We start from the raw sequence: 20,185 nt of genomic DNA, 5'->3' as shown, positions 1-20,185 counted from the left end.
ACCGGGCGCACAATGCCCGTTGACGGAAAATCAGTCGTAAAAGTACGTTTAAATCCGCGGGCGATAAGCATCGAGGTGGTGTGAAGGAGCCCCGGCGCTGCCCGGTCGGCGAGAGAGAGGGGAGGGGGGGGGGGGGGGAGGGGAGGTTCGCGACCCTTAAGTACGTCGCCGGACGATTACATAAGGGTCGCGTGTCACCAGACACTTAGTCCTGCCTCTTTCGAGGTACAACTTTCACTCCTGTAAACACAGGCTGGCGGGATGGAAAGTTCGCTAACGAGTGATACGAAAAAAGTTTTATTGCACTGCAACGCTCCTGAAGGGGGCGCGATTAAATACGTCGCGCACCGGAACGAAACTCCTCCTCTGTGCCCTACAGGGGTCCACAATTTTTCTCGCTTTTCTCCCCTTGACAGTTAACACCGAAACTGCCGAGTCGGAGAAGCAACTAATGCACGGTGCCTTATGTACGATGGAAGACCGTGTGCTTATTCGGATCTTTCGCCATTTTTATTACAACGTACGTCTGGATTAACCCCTCGCCGTAATTTGCCGAGTCTGACTTATAATGATAACCTGCTAAGTACGAATTTTATTCCGTGTTCTTCAAGGCGAAATAAAATTCTGCCTTATCAATTTTTATCATCTGAGAAATGTTTACAATCGAAAATTATTTAATTATTGTTACCGTGAAGACGAAAGTACCGCAAGTAGTTAAAAAATGTATTCAATCGATTTCTTCTGCAATCTTAAAAGAAAACAGTCTATTGGCCATTGTCTAGGAAATTAACCCATCTACCGTGTACAACAAAGCTTCAATCGTCCGACTTAATCATAAAAAAGTTATTTCGTCTTAAAAAGTTTACGGACACTTGAACACCGACTGTACGTATTTTCATCGAAGATGCCACTGATTTTCACGCGACCTCCTAAATCTCGACGTCGACCTATAAAAAAAGGTACGCGACGAACGTTTCTGGCTAGACTACAGGCGCGGAAAAAGTATCGCAAGAATTGTTGATCGGCGACGGCCGGACGGACGCAATTTGGGTGGCAAGGCCAAGCAAGACCGAAGGAAAGAGAAAATTGTCGGCCCTATATAGCAAACGAGCAGGCTGGTGTGTTAGCCTCGGGCCTGTTGTCGCGTGAGATCTGGGTTACGTCGACGTAGGGGACGTTCGCACGGGGGCCTCGTAAAATTCACGCGGCTCGTATAATCCGGCTCTAACGGCTGCGAATCCAGACAGATTAGACTTTTATAGTTCGCATAAATTCCGTGGCGGGTGGGTGGGACGAGGATACCGTTCGCACCGTGTATCGGCCGTTATCGTCGCTATTTCGATGATTGTAATAGCTCGATCCGGACGTTCGTCGCGGGCGCGGTGCATCGACGGGGACAACCGGACCCTCTCTCTCTCTCCCTCCCCTCTGTGGCAACTTTCGATGGCGGATCAACCGGAGTTCATGGAAACCGACGAGCCGACGGCGGCCGATATCATCGACGCCGAATCGCAGAAAACCGGGCATTCGCGTGCAAATAAATCCGCTTTATCTGACCCTCGGGGGGCTGGGCCGGCGGCCGGCCACGGCGGCTGTATCCGGTCGTGCTTTTTGCAAGGAACGGGGACGAGATAACGGCCGTCGAAGTTCAGCGAGTACTTCATAATCGACCAGGGAATTAAGGAATTCGTAATTTGTCCGGCGAAGCAGGTGCTTTGTGGCGAACGCGCGATAGCTTCATTCAGCCGTTTCGACGCGAAGTGTTGCCGCGGTATCGCGGCTCCTATCTGCGAATTTACAGGCTCGTAGATTTAAATCGTCGGTTATCGCGCGGCGATAAAAGAATTACAGCGTTTTATTTTGCACGCTGATTCTTATTGGCAGCTTGAAATTTCTGCTGTTCACTAATTGGTATACTTATGAGAAATAAAAATTGTCCGGATGTGTTGAGAAAAGCATACATTAGGCGAAAATGTCTTTGTTTTCTTGATAATTGTAGTAAGCTGTGTGACTAATGCTTTAGGTGCAGTTTTGTATTTGATACATTCAGTTTTCAGCAAGGGATAATGTTTGAATTATTGGAAACAATCTCTATAACGTTAACGCAAATTTTTACAAACGATGACGTTCAACAGGCAGTTTTGATTTAAGTGCTCCTTGATTGTCACAAACACGATAGTGAATTGCGTCCAATTTATCAATTGTCGTCAAATTTCTCGTCTGATGTAAACTGATTACTTATATGACAATACCATAATTTATCGCCATTAAATCCTCGTAAACTTACCAAATTCGAATGTAATGCATCGTTTACATTAATATCATTCTCTGTGACTTTTAAAAAGTGTTCTCATGTGAGAGTCTTAATGAACATCGTTAAAATAAAACATGAGCAAAGAACATGATTTAGTTTACCTCAGGAATACGATGGAAAATAGAATAATATCCATACTGAACCTTGCGGAAATCATCGTGAAATAATCACCGAAACTCGGAATTCCGTTGCCAATATAAAAAAAAAACCATTGAACTTCGTCCAAGTAGACCAAAGTTGTGACAATTAAGCAAGACGGCGAATACTCTTTCGGTAGTGGAAAAAGGTTGCAAAAACGGTTGGATATATGACAGATCGGCCACGGTTTCCGCAAGCTTGAATATACAATAGCGTGAAGTGAAGATGGCGGACTTACTGATTTATTACCAAGCTGCCGCACTCTGCACGGCAAGTACGCATGCCTTCCCAACTGGGCCGTGACGTTCGTGGGGGTGTTTGAGTCGAAGTACGGCCCCGTGTAAATCCCGTCGAACCTCTTCACCAACGAATGAGACCTTGTGCTCACCCCTGAAAAATTCCATGAATTTTTAAACGTTCAAGCGCACACGAAACTTCCGCATGCAACTACCAAAAGTGTGTAGAAGAATTCCGATCACGCGAAAGTCTTTCCATTGGAAATAGAACGGCGAAGGAGAACGGCGTGCTGCGCGCACGGCGTACGCGCATTATTCGAATTCATGGCGCTACTAAGTCGTCGGCCTGGTCTTCCTTATTGCCTTGCGTAAAATTATATTCATCTTCCAGAAACACCGTCGTAGTACCGCTGAACGTGGATCGCGCACAGGTTTACGACAATTGAAACTTTGGTAACGATAACGTTCGGATTATCAAACGGGTATTCCCCGACTTGTAAATTAATTTCGTAGATCTTCGTTGAAACGTACCGTATCATTTCGCTCGCCGTTCGTGTGCTCAACGTTCGGAAGCAAAATGATCTGTACAAACTCAAAGACGTAGTTTCGAATTTATCGCCATTGAAACGTTGCAGACACGTCCTCGAACAATCGCGGAAAATGATTTATTTCTCTTTCGTGCCGCCATGTTCTATTTAATGTATGTTGCATTGTTCCGTGCTTCTACAAGTACATCTCATTATTGCGCCGACTCTCGAGAATAAATGCATGCAACTCTTGCTGTTGCGCTACCGGCGTTATTTTCCTTGTTCATAAATTTAATTAAAGGATCATGTTTAATTATATTCGGCAAGCAGTTCTCGCTTCCACTGGCAGATAAATATAAATTGTGCAGCCCTCGCGGCGAAGATGCGAAGGCGCGAGTTAAAAATAGCCGAGTTTGGTATATGCAGCCCTCTCGACGTCTCGGAGACGTCATTATAAAGCGAGGGGGTTAATAGATTCCTGTTTCCCTTTTTTACTATGCGACGTTTCTTAGTCACGGGAATAATCTTCTTTTCCCACAGTGAAAGACCGATTAACGATCAAGATATTTTCTTAGAAAACGAAGCGCTATACGAAACACCGTCAAATGAGGTCGTCTAAACACAGTACATAAATGGGGCCAAGAAAACACGCGACCAAGAACAAAGAAGTTTTATTTTAATTTTACGTTCCTTTTATAACCACTTATAAAAACTATATAACGCATAAAGATACAAAGGTACGAATTGCGAACAGACACGCTATGTTTATAAAGTTCCCGGGATCAATGAAAATTTCTGATTCGCGGAAGGTCTGCGGCGTATTCGTGGCAGTAGTGTTATTCCTTCGTGAATGTCAATATACAGTGACCCGACATAAAAGATCTTTTAAAGGGGGACAACTCTTTTTTAACATTGACTTGAAGTTGGTAAAGATATAAAGAAGCTATTTTGTTAGACAACGTTTAAATAAATTTAAGCAAAATTGCTATTTTTCGAAATGATAAGGATAATTAGAAAATTATGTTTTCTTCTACCCGAGTCTCGAGTAATTTGAGCTACATATAATTAAACAGTGCAAAAATCGTTCCTCACGATATCCAACAATTTCGAAAATAGGTCGACGAACATGAATCGTCATCTCTTATGAAATAAAAATCATTTTTAGAATAATTTTCACGCATTGTACAATAAAGCAGTACTTTTCCCAAGGAATCGACGTCATTCGGTTCGATTTATAAAAATGTATTCCACGTTGAAAGACGCCTGTATAATTTCGCGAATCGCCCAGTTTACCATCGTCCCTCATATTTTCCAGCAGCGCGGTGTCTACCGGGACGCGCGGAATGTCCTAATAAAAATGAAAATCAATTAGCATAGTTCACGCGTTGCACGGTCGAAACGAGCCCGCGGTTAAATTGGAAATCACCGTAGGGCGGCGGCGGCGTCCCCGGTCCCCGCCCGGCAGCCGCATAATATCATTGTCGCGCGAATTCCTGAAAGGTGTGTTGCGACACGAAGCATTTTGAGCTCGGCGCGCGGCAGCGGCGGCGGCGGCGGGCACGGGAACGTTTACGAGTCCTCGAATCCCCGGGCAAACTTGAGCCTTAACCCCCGGGAGCGTCGCCCACATCTTAGACGGCAACGGCATTAACGTGGGCCCCGTGATCACGCCGGATTGTTATACCGGCTGAATTTACATTGTACCGGATCTCGGGCGCCGTGGCCATGATGGAATAATAAAAGGATCACCAGGAATATAGTGTATTTCGCATTCGTGACGTCCATACACGCGGCGGCTTCTCCTACGCTTCCCCACCACCGCCGACTTTTCCCGTCGCTTCTTGCCTTTCAGAATAAATCCTATCAGAGCTTCTGCCAAGCCATCGTGCCTTGGGGAAATGGATACTAATCCCGGGATTCCGATTCGAGGGATCCGAAGACGGATCAGCATTCGGCCCGAAAAGCAACGCGGGCTTCGTTCCAACGACCTTGAGGGCCCACATCCGGCCTGCGCCGGCCGAAGGGTATAAAGGGAGCCCACGTATTTGTTCGCACATCATATTTCTCGTACGTGATATCATATCATACACGTCTTGATGCACACGACCCCCTTTTTTTCCATTACTTGCGAACCTTTCCACCCGGAGGATCAATTTGTCTTCGACTGCATTATGGATACGGGGACCGGCACGGTCGAACCAAACGATTTTTACGGTATGCCATTGTTTATATGTCGACAAGATACGGCGACGAGGACCTCGAGGTGTACACGACCTTTCATTTATTTGTGCTTGGCAATTGACATTTTTATTTTGTAACGTTCGCTTTGGTTTAATTTATAATACTGTGCTGAGTAGTATTCATTGTTCATGATAATGAAGGAATGGCTTTTTTTATCTGATTTTACTGATTATTGTAATGGAAATAAATACAAGTGCATAAATACCAAGCTGTGTGTAGTATGTAAAATATTGGTTGTTGAACCAGCATTTATTAGCAAGATCAAGAGACCAGCAACTAAGTTCTTTGTAATTACTGGATTATTTATTCTCTATACAATTAATTAAATCTGTTAGGGTGGGCAACAATATTAGTGTGAAACGATAGCACAGCTTTTCTTTTCATTTCGATCATTGAAGTTTACGTAAATGAAAATACTAACTCTGTTGTACTAGATTAAAAAGGAAAGAATCCGTTTTAATCATTTAATAACGCTTTAATATGAAATAATGTAAACAATTTTTGTTATCACAGTATTCAAACCGATTACTGGGTGTTTGTAACTCCACTGTAGACACTAAATCGGATTTAACGTTTCTGTTATTACGGAAAGCTAGGATAATACAATTGACATGCACACGCGTCGTAGATTAATTCCACCGATGTTATTACACGATCTTATTGCGCATAATGGTGAAAGAGTCTCTTTGAGGTTTTTATCTGCGAGAGTGTAAGACGAAGCACAACTGTATAGTGGCTATTAAGTCCAAGCATTACAAGCTGTTTTGCTTTCTGACCATCAAGCTAATTGCAATTTAAAAAGTCGTAAGCTCCGGATGAGTATTGCAAAATTGAAGTCTGGGAACCCGGGGGAACGTTCTTGCGGTTAATTGAAATACTTATCCGCTTCGTTTACGGTAATACTAACTTCTCCTTAGTTCTTAAAACTGTATAAAGTGTGCATCTGTATATGCCGACCGTTCAAACTCGAGTTTCACGTGGAACGAGCTCTTAAGAACATTTTAGAGTGTATCACTTGTTTTTTGCTGTAGAATGGATACAAAGTTAGATACCGAATTTGTTGAACGCAACGATTATTTAGTTATCGATCGCAATGACATAGTGTCTGATCGAGTTGAAGTATTACTTAAGTTTAAAGATATCTTTTGCTTTAACAGGGCCCTTTATTTGACGCGATATTGAATTATTATTCGATTTAGTTATTTAATTATTACATCTCTATTGTTTAACTCGACTGGCTCGTGAATAATAATTTGTTATATCCTCGGACTCTTAATAACACTGTCGCGGCTTTTTCAAGTCATTTAACTATTTAAAAACTGTCTCATATAGTGATGTAAATATATGAACAAATTTCAAATCGATATTCGTTTAAATAATAAATTACTGAAATTAGTCATACTAGTAGTTAAGCTTCGAATTATTTTCTTTCAGAAGACATTGTGTTTAGAAGAGGTAAAGTATTTAAGAGTATTTGGTAGAATAAATACGATAAATATTTGCACACGCATATTCGAAATGCTTCTGTATCGTGTCAACAAATGTAATAAAAATCAATTTGCCACAACACGGAAATACTTACAAAAGCGATACGATACCAGAAAGCGTCTCCACGCGAACGTTACAGCCAGCAGAAGTAAAATTTCTGCATGCGTGACCGTAATTCAATGCCCAAGGGTTGTGAACCATATTTTTATACGATTTCGACCGCGGTCCCTCTGCACACTCGTGTGACAGAGGAACGATTAAATTGGAGCGGCCGCGGTCACCGCGTACAGCATCGTAAAATCTCCGTTCGCCGTGGTTCCGCGGGGCGGTACCCACGGTTTTGGATAAGTAGCGGAAAAATCGGCGAAACTTTTGTCAACGGCCGGTGTTTTTCCGCGATTCTTCCGTGACGCCGCTCCCCCTTTTGTGTTGCCGTACGTGTCTGCGGCGATAAGGGAAACACAGTGCATTACTGGCAGCTTACGATTCAATGCCGCGCCGGGAATCGTTGCTCAATCGACACGCAACAAATACGGCGGCGGGGGGGAGGGAGGAAGCGTTTATCGGGAGAAACGTTCGTTTGTTCGACCGGATGCGAGGCATCGAGCGATATCTTCTCGCGGAGGTCGCACGAATTCGCGTTCCCGTCGACGACGGGGGATCGCTGGTGGAAGGCGGCCCCGATTTATCGGCGATGCTTCGGAGTTCGCGGAGTTTACGCGAGACGCCGGGAATACGGGAATACGGGAGTACAGAGAGGACGGGGCGGCGAAGGAGAAGAGCTCGATAAAACAGCTATACGGCGGAAAGTTTTTGCGCTCGCGGTGCTATCGTTCGCAACTCGTCGTGCGCGTTATTTAACTTCGCTCCGCGTACACCGCCGACGCGTTCTTTCGCCGAACGACTTTCAATCCACTTCGTAAACCGCGGGATCCAGTGCTCCTTTTCACAGGGGGAGGGGGAGGGGGGAGAGGGGTCCCTCGATAATCGCGTCGGAGTCTCCTTTGTTGGGAATTATCGAATTTCGCCGAGTGGCTTAGTTATCCGTAACTTCGCCGGGGGGGAAAATTGCTAATTACAGTGGCGCCCGCTCGATGGCCGCCTTTCTTGCCCGGTTAGCCGAGGAGGAGCTGGTTGACCAATTTTTAGCATGTTTGATCGTCGTAAATTAACCGTTTCGCGTTCGCCGGTTGCCGTGGTGCAGCCGTACCGATAATATAGGTAATAATTGAAGATGATTAGTCAATTAAACATGGTCTACTTCGGGCATGGTTCTACCGACGTCAATAGGGGATGAATTAACTAGTCGTAGTCTCTTTTAGACGCGTTCTAGCTTCATCATCGCGTAGATTGACTTATTTTGCCAATATAACCTCATTTGGATCCATGGTATAGTGGCTACCCCGGTTTATTTTACCGAGAAAGTTTTCCGTGTACAGTAATAAGCGAAAGTATTAAGACCAGATTTTCACACGAAATTCTCTGACAATCTATAAACCTTGTGACTCTTTATTTCAACCGCGTTGGAAAATTCCTCTCTTTGTTGGGGTTTAAATAAATGTGTGTAATATTGGAATGCATAGCACGTCTGGAAAACGCGTGACTGCATAGCACGTCTCTTAATGTAGAGAAATTGTTATTTGTCAAGGGTAGTAAGCACATATTGTAGGGAAAAAAGGAGAACGTGATTGTGAAACATAAAACACAGGAGAGAACAATTTTCTAAAGAAACTCTGCGAATTTCGTCATCATCAGCATGGAAAAGTTACAGTAAATAAATTCCCACACATATTCAACCTTTGCCAAAACACAATTTTTAAATTACAAGAACTTTGCTGTAAGTATTGGAATTGTTTAGGGTTAAATTCCAAAAACAGTTGCTGAAGTTTGTTTTCTCGATGATCATTCAACTTTTAGTTGAATATTAATATTATTAACTAATGTTACCTGATTTGGCAACAGTACTAAAACACTAAAGGAAGTATGTACACACTTCTTGGAAACGATGCCTGTTTCTCTAAATAATCTTATCATTATACGCTTTCTAAATTATCTGAAACCAAACGAGTTTGTGAAAGTGAACAAGCCAGGTTTAACGTAAAGTTCTACCACTGACAAGGCGAGGACAAATTGATTAGTCGGAGAATACGGGGCAACGGGAGGGGTTTCTGTTTCGACCTCCCAACCTTTGACACTTTCCTGTGCGCTCTCTTCACTTCAATTATCCGACCGTTTCGACCGATAACGGAAGCCTGTGTGACAGGAGCTGGGACTATTAGACTATAAATAGTGGCGGGGTCTACTGAATGCCAATCAGTCCTGCTTTCCTTTGTCATTTCTGCACAATACCGAAGTGCTGTAATGCTTCCCGAAAACCATACCTATTCTCGAGCACGGTTCAAAGAGATTCGGCTCTCTCCGTGACTTGATATTTTTACGAGGTTGATTGATTCTGGTTTATTTAACGTTAACAGAATTTTTAGAATGTATTGTCATTGGTATAAATTTTCTCGCGAATCCTGTGACCCGACGCAGACGTTTTATCCCTGATTTCAGAGTTGATAAACTAGCAAACAGCGAGGCGAAAAGAATTTTTCAAATTAATCTTTCGTTACACGTTTAATCGGTGCAGCTAAGTCGTCATTAATTTAAGAAGCTGCGTTATGTTTTCCAGAGAATCCCGGGCAACCAGTTAAACTTGGAGCTCGTGTAAAGAGGGGACAGCTCCGCGAACCGGTAAGTCGAAAACTTTGAAAGTAGAGCTATTTAGAACTTGCTGCAAAAACTTGTAAAAACTAAACAAGGATATATATTGCCTTTTATATACATATATATATGTACATATATCCTTAAGTTTCCAGGAATATTAAATCATGATAAAGTAGCCGCGCCATAGAGTCTCGCATTACCTTTTTAGCGGAAGCTCGTAGAAACATCGGGATTTAAATCGCGCGACAAACGCAAGCATCAGCAGTCGGCCGCGACTTTCGCGTGGCTAAAAAAAAAAAATTCAACGAACAAACCGGGCCCTTTAAACAACGCCCGGGCGACCGTCCCCGCAATTTCGAAATGTCGTGGAGGTTTGCCTTCCGTTTAATCGCTTTCACAATTATTTCTAAACCGGCTTCATAAAGGCCGGGACGAAATTACGTCATCGCGCTGCGACACGGTCCCGGCGTTTATATCTCGGTTGAAATTACCGGTTCCCCTTTGTTCCCGTTTCCCGCGTGTTTTTCCTACGATTTTGAGCGGGTCGCAACAAAGACGTCGCCACTTAATTAACTAACCGATAACGGGGGGGGCGGGGCGACCCGGCTGTCGTTCAGCGGTCCAGACGACGACTGTTCCTTCGGATGCGCCGTTTGTTCCCGGAGAAATAATGCCAGTCATCGGGAGCGCCGCGAACAAAAATGGCTCCGGTGGTGTCGGGTTTTTGCGAGCGACGCCATCGCCGGGTGCCGCGTCATAGCAGCGCGCAAGGAGAACGCATTAGCGGTATTGCTCTATTATCCGACATATTTTAAGGGACAATACGCGAGAAGGAAAGCGATCTCCCGGCTCAGACAGAAACAGCTCCCTCCCGCCGCCCGTGAAACAGGTAGAATAAGAAGACGCTGTGTCGGACGTCCAAGTGGATGAGGTAGTTCATTAACCGGCTGAAAATTTTCGCGAGCCCCGAAAACTAGAGGCAGCATTTTCGTGCTGTGTGCTCGCCACTCCGGGTCGCGAGATGCTTGCCGATGTGCGTGTATTCGTTTTTGTCTGGACAAAGACGGGAACGGGAGCAAAAAATCGCGACGACCGAGGGGGGGAACAAAAGCGAGCGAGAAACTGTCCATACAGATAGGAGCTGCCGAGCTGGCGGAACTTCTTTGCTGCTCTCGCCACCGTAAACACTATATCCCGCCTACGCCGTCACAAATATTTGATCACTTACAGCGGCGTCCGTAAACCACGGTCTGGGTTATATGTTTTTTTTTTACGTGGCGCGTGACTCGAGAGCAAATAATTTGTCGCCGCTTCCGGCAATTAGCGCTTTTGCTATTCAAATTTGTTACGCTGGCCAGCGATGAGCTGAAAATACCGAATAAACTGTTTGCACGGAAGAGGTCTGGACTGACAAAGCGTCGAATTCTGCGCGCTTGATCCGCGGGTAAATGTCGTAAATTACGAGATTTTCTTTGAATTCTACCAAGCACCGATTTTGTCGGACAAAATTGAATTTTTAACGAAACACGGATAAATCGATTCACTTTACCGGATTTTTATTGAGTCGCATGATTCGATGGGTTCGGTACACTTGTTTCGCGCACGATTTTACGAAGTTCAAGGAAAGTCGGAGGGATTTTCACGCGACACTTCTACGGGGCACTCGCTTTATATATGTATACACCGAATGTCTTGGATGGTAGACCCAGTTGGGTGATGCCGACCGCATTCGTGGTCGATTCCAGGAATTTCGGCAGGCCTGTCGAAAGCACGGAATTCTGGCTGCTGGTAGTCCGCAATGTTTCACTTCATTCTTGCACCATTTTCTTCCCGTTTCTCGCACTTTCACTCCGAAATACTGAATCAATTGGCCTTCACCGTTACGAAATCCAAGATCATACTTCGTCGAACGAGTAATAAATAGTTTTAAGTGATATTATTAAACTAATTTTAAGAAACATCCATTAGCACTGTTTCACTAAAATAAAAAGCAAAGTGTGGATCCTCCAAACTGAATTTTTCTACACTGCTTTCATCCCACGATTGCACAGATATTATGTTACTATATTTATATGTGTCAAACGTATCATTGACATGTTAACAGTAATTTATAGTGGTCTCCCCTACCCATCGATTAACTTTCCGATTCCATTTTCAAAACGTTTTCAGGAGTTCGAATAAAAAAAAAATGTTTGCCTCCATTAAAGCCTTTAATCCCTCGATATCGAATATTGTTGGTCGGCTCGATCCAGATTGATCGGAAACGTAAAAAGGTCCATTTTTATAACATCGGAAAATCATTTTGTCACGTTTTTTTTACGCTCCAAGTACATTCTCCGCACGCATCATAAATAGTTTTAACGATATCGTTATCTGTATTGCCCTTCTCGCGTTCATATATCATGCGATATTGAAAATGAAATTCGTTAACAATCGTCCTTTGACCTTTTTTTGATTGGCCAATCACGATGGATCAAGCTAACGACAGGATACAGATCAGCATTATCCGAACCTCCGATGATTGATTTCTTTTATTACGCGAGTACATAAAGCACCAGTATTGCATTCGTCAATTTGGATTTATTACAGCACTGTAACTAAGTTACTATTTTATCTGAACGGGTAAATCTTTTCACTGTAATTTCTATCGAAGCCAATTTCACAGCTACATTCATTTTTATGCGATACAGGTGATTTGTATTTATTGAGTGCGATCCTTTACTTCAATGTTGAAACAGTAATATGTTATTACTGATAACGATAAAAATCTTATTATTGATAATAGGGCGGTAGATTTATATTTCGATTTAAAAGACGCGAGTAACATATATACTTGGAAGATTATGTTCAAAATCTTCGCGAGAATTTGGTCACGATATCATCGAGCAAAGGGTGAATGTTTCCTGGATCAGTTAACCCTTTGCACTCGAAGCCATTTTAACTGTAATTTTAAAATAACTTTTCTGACATATAACATTTCCATTTTATATGACAAAATATATTTCATGCATATGAAATTGAATATTGTAAATCAGGCAACAACAGTTATATTTCTTAATAATTTTTGAAATCTAATTTTTCATAATATAAAAATGATTTTGGAACGTACTGTAACAATTTTAGTGGTGCCTCGGAGTCACCACTCGAGTGCAAAGGGTTAAAATGGTCGCAGTTTTTCATGAGACATAAAGAGAATATTTCCATAAATATATCGTCATAGAAACCTACAAAAATTCACTTGTGGGTCGTTTAAAGATGTACAACGTTACTGTCTCAATGGACCATATCTGACCGTCGAACGGAACAGGATCGAGGACCAACCGTCGTCGACGTTTTATCAAAGATGGGAACAGAAGAAAATCGGAAGCGAATGAAACGATTACGAGGCACGAACGCCATAAAGACCCTAGCGACGAGGTTGTGCAAAGGGAAACTGTAAGTACGGGAACGTGTCCACTCGAGGGTGGCTCTCCTGTAGAAGTTTCAGGTAGATACAGATCTGGGGACAACTTTTCGACGGTTTACTCTCCAGTGGTTGTCGCGTCTACTCCCCAGGGCGGAAGACTCGCGCAGAAATATTATCAAGCAGAAAATCTCCGACAACTTGCCGCGTTTTATTCGGAATAGGCTATTCCCGTCGTGCGTTTCCTTTTCAATCGAGCAATTCAATTTATGCCTCGCACGGAAGGCACGACGACGACGAAAAAAAAAAAGAAAAAAGAAAAACAAGTAAGCCAGGTCGCCGTACCACTCGACCGTCGGCGAATCGTCTAATTACAGAACGCTTAATAATTGCGATGTTTACGGAATCATCGAAAATTCTGTGTATCGCCAGATCAATACGGAACGCGCGGCGGCGGCGGCGGCGGCGCCGTTCCGCTTGCAAAAATTCGACGGCCGCGTTCGCAAATAATATTCGGCCGGCAGATTTCGCTGCTTTTCGTCCGATGACAGTGTTCGCAACGTTTAGGAACGTCCGGATTGTTGGCAGTATCGGCGTATAGTCCGCGTGGGGCACACGGGAAATCCCGTTTCCATCGTGGCACGCGCGATATCTGCAATTGTGCCCGTGTAATTTTACCGCGACTGTACACAACGCCATTTCGACGGCGCAAATACTTAACGCCCTACTCTGTGACGGGGAAACTGTACCTACCGGCTCGAGTACTTTCGGGGTTTAACGGCCCCCCTGCAGTAACAACAAAGTGATTACACCATCGACATTGCTAAATACCTCGCAAGTTTTCGACAACAGAGCCCCGGCGCGCTCGCGCAAAATTACTGCCGCCCGGAATGCGAGCACGTATAGAATCCGCTCGAAGTGCTGGCCAAGATACCGGGCGGGGGAACGAATGGAACGCCTAGGAACGGAGATGGCCGACCGAATGCGACGCGTTTTAAGCGATTTTTGATCGCGCCTCACTGATTTCTTATCCGATTTCCATTATCTCCTATCTCTCGTCTACGGAAATTGTCTGTCGACTTCCACTTCGTTTATTTATAGTCGGAAGATCTGGAAGGAAATCTTCGTTTTTTTTTCAATTTTTACAGTCTACAGAAAGGTGTCAGTGACGCGATGCTATTTTATAAAAAAGTGAGTGAAACAAATCATGGTAGTTGTTTAAAGACATCGTGTCATATTGATTACATTGCAGATTTTGTGTATATGCTGCTGAGAAAATAAAATATAGTATCGGATCATCATCAGAAGAATACGATTGTTAGAATTAACGTAGACGATGTTTATTTCGCACAATAGTTCTCCGTCGCTTTGTAACAATTGCAGCGGAATGCGCATAATAAACTGTAAATTCGTTTGCAGGTACAAGCTCCACGAATTGACAGTAATGTACACGCTGCAATAACAATGCGAGTTTAATCCTGAACACTGGGACAGCGACAGTAACAGTGAACTTATTTCCGTACCAACGATAACAGAAATTACAGCGCGGTGTTCAAAGTCGCTGTGCGCAGAGAAGTTTGTCCATTGCGATTCAATTTCTGTTCGAATAACGCGTACAGCGACGTTAAAACTTAAACGTTGAGTCTTGGAAATCGTCAACGCTCGCGGGTGTAAAGGCTTTGAGGTTATAAGTCTTCGAGACATTTTAACTTGCATGAAAACCGTCGGTTTTATGCGGCAATGAAAACGCTCCGAAGAGATAAAACAGTTGGATTGTGCTTAATAACCATAATAAAAAGAGATCCAAGTAAATCTTCCGTTTCTATCGCGCAGTCGTTCGATATTTAATCCTGCCGGGACGTGCGCAAATCCGACGGGAGTAATGCTAAGTCTTTTCATAAATATTTTTATTCGAACTGTGTCGCAAAAATTGTTCGGCGCACAATGGCTGATACGCGATACGGTAGATTCGATGTTGTACAACAAATGCAGGCGAGAAAACGAAAATAGAGAAGTACGCGTCGTGTTGGCATGTATCTGGGGCGACTGGCTTACACCGAATACTTTGGTGCGCATTACGACACGTTTCCACGGCGTCAGGTGAGAATGCTGAATGTCGAATATAATTTTCGGATATAGTATAGAATATTCATGTCTCTGTAAAAATTAGCGCTGTGGTAGATTTTAAACCTTCCCTGCACTCGGATCGATATAACACTCGAGCGATATTTCCAGCTTTCCGTCGCTTCTATAAATTTTTAAATCGAATTTACATGCATAACCTTGACACGAGCGATTTTTAGATTCATTTATAGATTGATCGATATTTAAATTATTTGGTTACATTGCATACATTGGATAAAATTAGCAATTAAAGACTAGCAATTAGATTGATCTATTATTCTTAATCGATGCTAATGGTTGAGTCATAATATTCCAGAGTATTTCTTAAATTCCAAAATAAAGGAAACAATTTGTTTCATTCTTTACAAAGTAAATGAACTAGAATTGCTATTCGACTGTCTAAACGATAACGTTTCTTTGCATTTCGCAGATTAACACAGGTGCTAAATGTATAAGGATCCGCTAACAACCGTATCTAATCTCGTCCAATTTTCCCAAAACGTTCCACTTTCGGAAAACGAGTCTCCAAAATGGATTCCAATTACCATTGTATTTATTGATCATCATTATGCCAGGTCAACAGCAACGAGCAAATCAACTCGGAAAATCGAATCATCGTTCACTACCACAATCCCATTTGCAAGACGTTTACAAACACTGTATCCAGAGACCGTGGGGGATGTCCTTACGCCTGCCATTTGGAATCGAATCAAATAAATGTCGAGCACGCCGTATTACACGCTGTAGATAGGCGGTCCACAGTGCGCTCGAGGGTCGCCTAAAGGAGGATGACGCGCTTGCTAACCGAGCGAGCGAGCGACCGGGCGCGCTGTTCGGACCTTGAGGACGAAAATACCACGGGCAAAGTATCCACTTAACCTCGAGCGATGGTAAGAAAGACCATGCGATATCAGTGCCGCGGTGCGCCGCCACCAAGCTGCCACCGAGCCGCCACCGAGCCGAGCGATTAACAAAACGCTGTTCAGGAACGGGGGCGAACGAGTGTGTGTCCCCGCTAATTCCCGGCCGCCGATCTGATATCCTTTTGGCTGTATCTCGGCCAATCGTTCCACGCTCGATGAATCGATTTGCCAACGCGTTTCCGTTCAGACGGCGCGAATCGGATTGGCAATCAGTGCGCGCCGACCCGGTATCGCGTGCACCGGGGACGTGCACGACCAATCAAAGCCCTCCCTCCCAGGACACTCGATCTTCCGGACAGAAGGATCCTTCAGGGATGCAAAATATCGAGCGCAGGCGCCGACATCCCGCGACCCGCGACCCGCGACCCGGCGACCGAGCCTCCGGATCCGCGCGACCCGACCGCCGCGCCGGGAAACGAGCATAATCAGACGTCATCGGGGCTGCGTCTGGCCGGCTACGGCTACGGCCACGTTTTTCGCCGTCGACGGCCTCGCCTGAATTATTTCGCCGAGGTTTGCACACGGCCGCGATTATCGTCCCCGATGTCCCCGGAAATCGTGTTTCACGCCGAGATTACCGGGCCGGGAGACGAGGTGGGAGCAGATGGCCCGCCCGGTGTAATGCGTTGTTTATGACCGATCCCGACCGCAGATATCGTTCGTAAATTTCTTGGGAGCCGGAATCGGGCGCGCGAGCGCGCGCGCGCGCGTCGGCCGAAGGGGTTCGACCCTGCCATGTCCGCAGAGGATTGGCTGTGTCAACGGACTTGCGGTCCCTCCTGCCGCGGACCTACTCCGGAGGGTCCGGCATTGATACCGTGGGATGGTTTATCCATTACGTCTGACAAATAGCCGTCCATTACCGCGACGATTCGGTGTGTCACAGGGAAACGTTGCGCGCAAGTAGAGCATCAAAAAGTGCTTGACACATATGTTTTCGTAGCACTCGAAAGTTGAGGGTGAATAACATGTTTTATGAACCCTTTTACCCGCTCCGAGCATTTTCTGTTGAATGCGGCCCGGTAAAATTAAAACGTCATATTTTTCTCCGCCGAGGGAAAATGTTTAGTAGCGAGCTTCCGCTGAGCGAGTAGTTTAACCCGTGGTTCGCCACGATTTCTCGCGATTTCGACCTGTTTTTTTTTACACGATTTTTAGTAAAACGTTTTTTTCATAAACTTTGCGTCATTCGGTATTGTTGTACGACGCGAGCGGTGCTTCGTGGTTATAATCTACCGCATAGAAACCCGAGTTGTCTCCAATTAGTTCACATTAAGGTGTGACGCGAGCGAGAGAAATTACTGCGTCAGTGACACGAGTCAATTGACATTATCAGAAATGACGCGTGATATGGGAGGACGTATTTGCAATCACCGTGACTGAATTTCGATTCTTGATTCTTAACTGAATCAATTGCGGCCGTTTCGGTTGGGTTAGCCACCCCGTTAACAGGTTAACGTCGCGCAGTCTTTTATAAAACACGCGACGGCTAATAGAAAGGAGAGCGTTCTGAGCTAAATGGACTGATGCAACAGAGGATGATTAAAGCGTTCGCTGTTGTTGTAATAAATTTCGCCGGAGCTGTCGGTATCGCCGGCGTTGCTACACAGAATGCAGCACCGTGTTGTTATTATTTTATCTCCTTACGGGATGCTGTTCCAGGCCAATAAATCTGTCAATCTATTATATGTAGCTGCTCAGCCATATACTGTTCGGAGAACTACATGAAAGCAGAAGGGACCCTTGAGGCTTTCACGGGCGCATTCTTGCTCTGAAACCTTAGAAGCTTCTCGATGTAAGTCGTTCTCTTCCAGGATACAAGCAGTAATTATATATATAGAACGTCGAGGAGATTTGATTTTACTTTGTGTACGTGCCGGCCACCGGCGCCGGCATACATTTCACGTAAAATCATCGGATCGAGCGCTAATTTACGCGGAGGAGAGCCCGGAACAGTTTTATTTCGAGCAAAGTCTGCGTTTCAATCAGTCTCCGTAAGTTATGAGCCACTATAAATGCACAAACTTTTCCCAGTCTAATTATTAGCCGTCGGAGATTGTGGAAACCGATTCTCCGAGATTTCCCCGAGTTCTTTACTTTTCATTAACGATTCCGATTGCGAGTTCCCCGTTTACGGGAACATAGCCTGAAAGTAACAGCGGCGTCGTTCGTCACCGTCGAGAGCGGCTTCGTTATTTATTTAGATCGAATGCGTTCCATTTCTATAGGTGTGCTCGCTTCCCGCGATAGTTTCAACGCAAGTACACCGGCGGAAGGATTTATATAGATGCCGCAGTCTTTGACCAGAAATTTATCCGTTTGATCTCACCTTACATTATAACGCGGCAGGCCCGCCATCGAGGTCAATTTAGAAAAACCGATACACCGCTGTTCGAAGTCTCTATCACCTTCGGCGAGAAGCGATAAGTAGGAAAGGCTATTCCGCTCGATACGACTTCGCATTAGCAACGGTGATTATAGTCGGAGGGCCTTAATCGCAGCCGAATATGAGCCGAAGAATGATCGGGGCCGGGCGATCAGCAATTATAATTCGATTCGACTTAATCACATATTGATAGTTGCTCGGGGGTTAACTGCTGTGCAATCAAAATATGCTTCTCGTCTCTGCTCGCTCGCTCGCCCCCTCGCCCCCCCCCCCCTCCCCCCCCCCCCCCTCCCCCCCCCCCCTCTCGCGTCCTCGCCTGATTATCGTTAACACGCTTATCGCGCAGTCGAGCGTAACGACATGCACGTCTAGATTATTAACTGAGAACAATTACGTGTAAACGAGAACGCGTTTCGGGGCCGTGTCGCGCGACCGAGACAATACGCCGCTTTAGTCCGAAGGAGAAAAGAGCGAGACAGCGGGGAGCGACGGGGGTCGTTCGCGAGCCGAAGGGAGCAGGGCGGGCGAAAGTGGAAATAAATTTCTTGGAAACAGAAAAAGGATTTCTGACATACATTTCCCCGGAGACCGTGTCGGTCGACGCGGAAGCTCGAGGCATCGGCTGAGACTCGGCTTCCCGGCCCGCTTTATTAGAACGGCACGTACGAGTGTTCGATGTAATTTTACGACGTCATCGGGCACTAAACTCAGACATAAATCTGGATTTTCCGTCCCCCCGAAGATCGCTTTTCCTCGCGCCCCTGCCGGGGCTAACTCGATTTTCTGTCTTACCAGTTCATCAAACATTTACGTTCCGCTACTTCCCACCGCACGCTTCTCAGACTCCGCGCCGGCTTCGTCCGACGGTGTTTCATTTTCGTTTAATCGAGCGAGATTCAGAGAATAATTATTTATACCCGTCGGGGATATTCGATCCCTCCCCGATATTTTCGACGGTGTGTCTTCCTGTCCGTGTGCCCGGCGTATCAAGTTTCCCGTCCCGACGCGAATAGATTTTCCACGTCCGAGTCGGCGTTCGGTCGAGGATCTCGTAAAATAATGCACATGCGACGTCGTGATCGGTCTCGTATTCCGTCGACGTCGATTGTTAAAGAGCTCGCAGTCTTCGAAACACGATCAACGATCGCGAAGCCTCGAGGAATGACGCGATCGTCGAGGCAGTAATTCGAACGATCACAAACTCGCACAGTTGCACTCGAAGCGGCGTCCTAATTGGTTCTACAACAATCCTCGGCTGATCCGTGCAGTCCGCGGGTGCGCGAGGAGTTAACGTTGTTAGCGATCTACACGGCGATACACGTCACACGCACAATGTCATATCCGCCGGAACGATTTTCCATAAGTGGTGGTTGGCGGAACGCTAAAACCTCGATTTCGAGGCAAGAACGGCGGTCGGTTAATCACTGTGAAGTATAATCAGCGGCCATCCGGGTGATTATGTTACGGTTCGGGGGCGCATAATGCATCGCGTCGATGCTGAAATCGATTTCTTGTTGCGCGCAGTTGACACCGCGACCGGCGAGAATTTTCACGGGTCCGGGGGGTCCTCGGCTCGGCGAAATGCGGTGTTACGGCGTCGGATAAGTTATTTAACAAATTTGCCGAGGGCGCGTTAGCCGCGCTAATGGCACGCCGAGATCCGATCGCGCGCGCTTCATCGGAAGTTCCGCGTCGT

The 20,185-nt window shown here is 45.3% G+C and overlaps 1 protein-coding gene across 1 annotated transcript in view; it reads right to left on the bottom strand.

The window, feature by feature from the left end:
• Positions 1–20,185, bottom strand: part of LOC144475009 (zwei Ig domain protein zig-8) — a 40,237-nt gene that overhangs the window by 17,410 nt on the left and 2,642 nt on the right. The window contains exon 2 of the mRNA XM_078190502.1: positions 2,691–2,842. Coding sequence (XP_078046628.1) covers positions 2,691–2,842 — 152 coding nt within the window. The remainder of the gene's footprint in view (positions 1–2,690; positions 2,843–20,185) is intronic.

Source organism: Augochlora pura, chromosome 2 (genome assembly GCF_028453695.1).
Source record: "Augochlora pura isolate Apur16 chromosome 2, APUR_v2.2.1, whole genome shotgun sequence".
Lineage (NCBI taxonomy): Eukaryota > Metazoa > Arthropoda > Insecta > Hymenoptera > Halictidae > Augochlora > Augochlora pura.
This window is presented reverse-complemented; position numbering and strand designations above follow the sequence as displayed.